General features: G+C 26.4%; 1 protein-coding gene across 1 annotated transcript in view; it reads left to right on the top strand.

Moving 5' to 3' along the window:
- Positions 897 to 1525, top strand: part of LOC107644357 (cationic peroxidase 1-like) — a 4094-nt gene continuing 3465 nt past the window's right edge. The window contains exon 1 of the mRNA XM_021115835.1: positions 897 to 1178. Within this exon, the coding sequence (XP_020971494.1) occupies positions 960 to 1178 (219 nt within the window). The 5' untranslated portion in view covers positions 897 to 959. The remainder of the gene's footprint in view (positions 1179 to 1525) is intronic.

The following is a 1525-nucleotide window of genomic DNA, read 5'->3' as shown; positions in this document are numbered from 1 at the left end:
TAATTATGGACTAATGACTATATATGAAATAAATCTTAATAATTTTTAGTTTTCCTCCATTGTTAGGATCGGAAAATGGACTATCTCTTTTTCAGAATAAAATATCACCTTTAATTTTCTGGTAATAAACTTTCATATCATCAAATCATCAGTATATAAATATACACAACTCAAAATAATATAGAAACTTCACTTAATTATTTTTTTAAGAGATCAAGTACATATGAGTATATAAATGCTCGGTTTTAGTTAACAAGTGACCTAAAAATCAAAAGTGAAAAATAATAATTTAACTTTTCAATCAGTTTTACTTGGAAATATTTTTAAAAATAAATATTTCAAGAGTGGAAGGGCGATTCCTTTTCTGGCTAATTTTTTTTATATTGATTAAATATATGTGTAATATATTATTATTGGAAGATTAGGTGTTTTTCTTTGTTACGACGTTTTTTTTTTAATTGATAATATTCAAATCGGACGGTCCAATTTATTTGAAAAAAAAATAAATTACAAATCGAAAGGTTGATTTATACTTTTAAATTTTTTTATTTTTTAAAATAAAAATCGGACGGTCCGATTTTAATATTAATTTTTTTTTTTAATTTTCAAAGACACACATCGGACCGTCCAATTTGTAATTGTTTGTTTAAAAAATAAAACAATACAAACAAATCGGTGTCTCAATTTATGTAACCCATAGCAATATAAAACACTTCTCTTCTCACAGTATCTTGCCATACACCTCTCTCTTTCACACGAAAAAATAAAAAGTGTTCCTTTCCCGGTTGCTTTGACTTTTGACCAATAATAATAATGTTGATACCATAATTAATTATTAATTAACCTATGCCTTCCTATATAAATGATGCTCTCTATTTGGTAACTTAATCATATCTAGAACTCATAACACAGGTGCAAATTGGGCACAAATAATTAGCATATAATATAGATATTTGAAAATGGCTATCCACTCATCAAATAATAATTACTTCTACATTATGTTTACTTCTTCCCTATTATTTGGCATATGTTCATCTCAGCTAACATCAAATTTCTATGATTCAACATGTCCCAAGGCACTCTCTATAATCAAATCTGCAGTGGCCAGTGCAGTGGCGAAAGAGCATCGAATGGGTGCATCGTTGCTTCGTCTTCATTTCCATGATTGCTTTGTTAATGCAAGTTTTCTTTCTTCCCTTCTAGCTAGTTAGCTTCCTTTATCATCTCTATCTAATTAATTAATTATTAGCAAGTTTTTGTTATGAGGTCAATATGGGTAAAGTTTTTTTTAAAGGTCGTCAAAAATAATCTTAAGTTTTGTTTTATTTTAAAAATTTTTTATTTGCATCAATTGTATATTTTTTCTTACAGCTAAATTTTCAAGAATTTTAGAATTAATTCAGCTATAATATTATTTGACAATATAAGAGCTCCTAACAAATTTTGTATCTAAGTTACGTTATTAAAGATCTTTGTGAAGTTATTAAATTGGTCAATTTTTAAAAAAATTAATTGCCATGAATGT

The sequence above is a fragment of the Arachis ipaensis genome, chromosome B01 (genome assembly GCF_000816755.2).
Source record: "Arachis ipaensis cultivar K30076 chromosome B01, Araip1.1, whole genome shotgun sequence".
NCBI classification, from domain to species: domain Eukaryota; kingdom Viridiplantae; phylum Streptophyta; class Magnoliopsida; order Fabales; family Fabaceae; genus Arachis; species Arachis ipaensis.
This window is presented reverse-complemented; position numbering and strand designations above follow the sequence as displayed.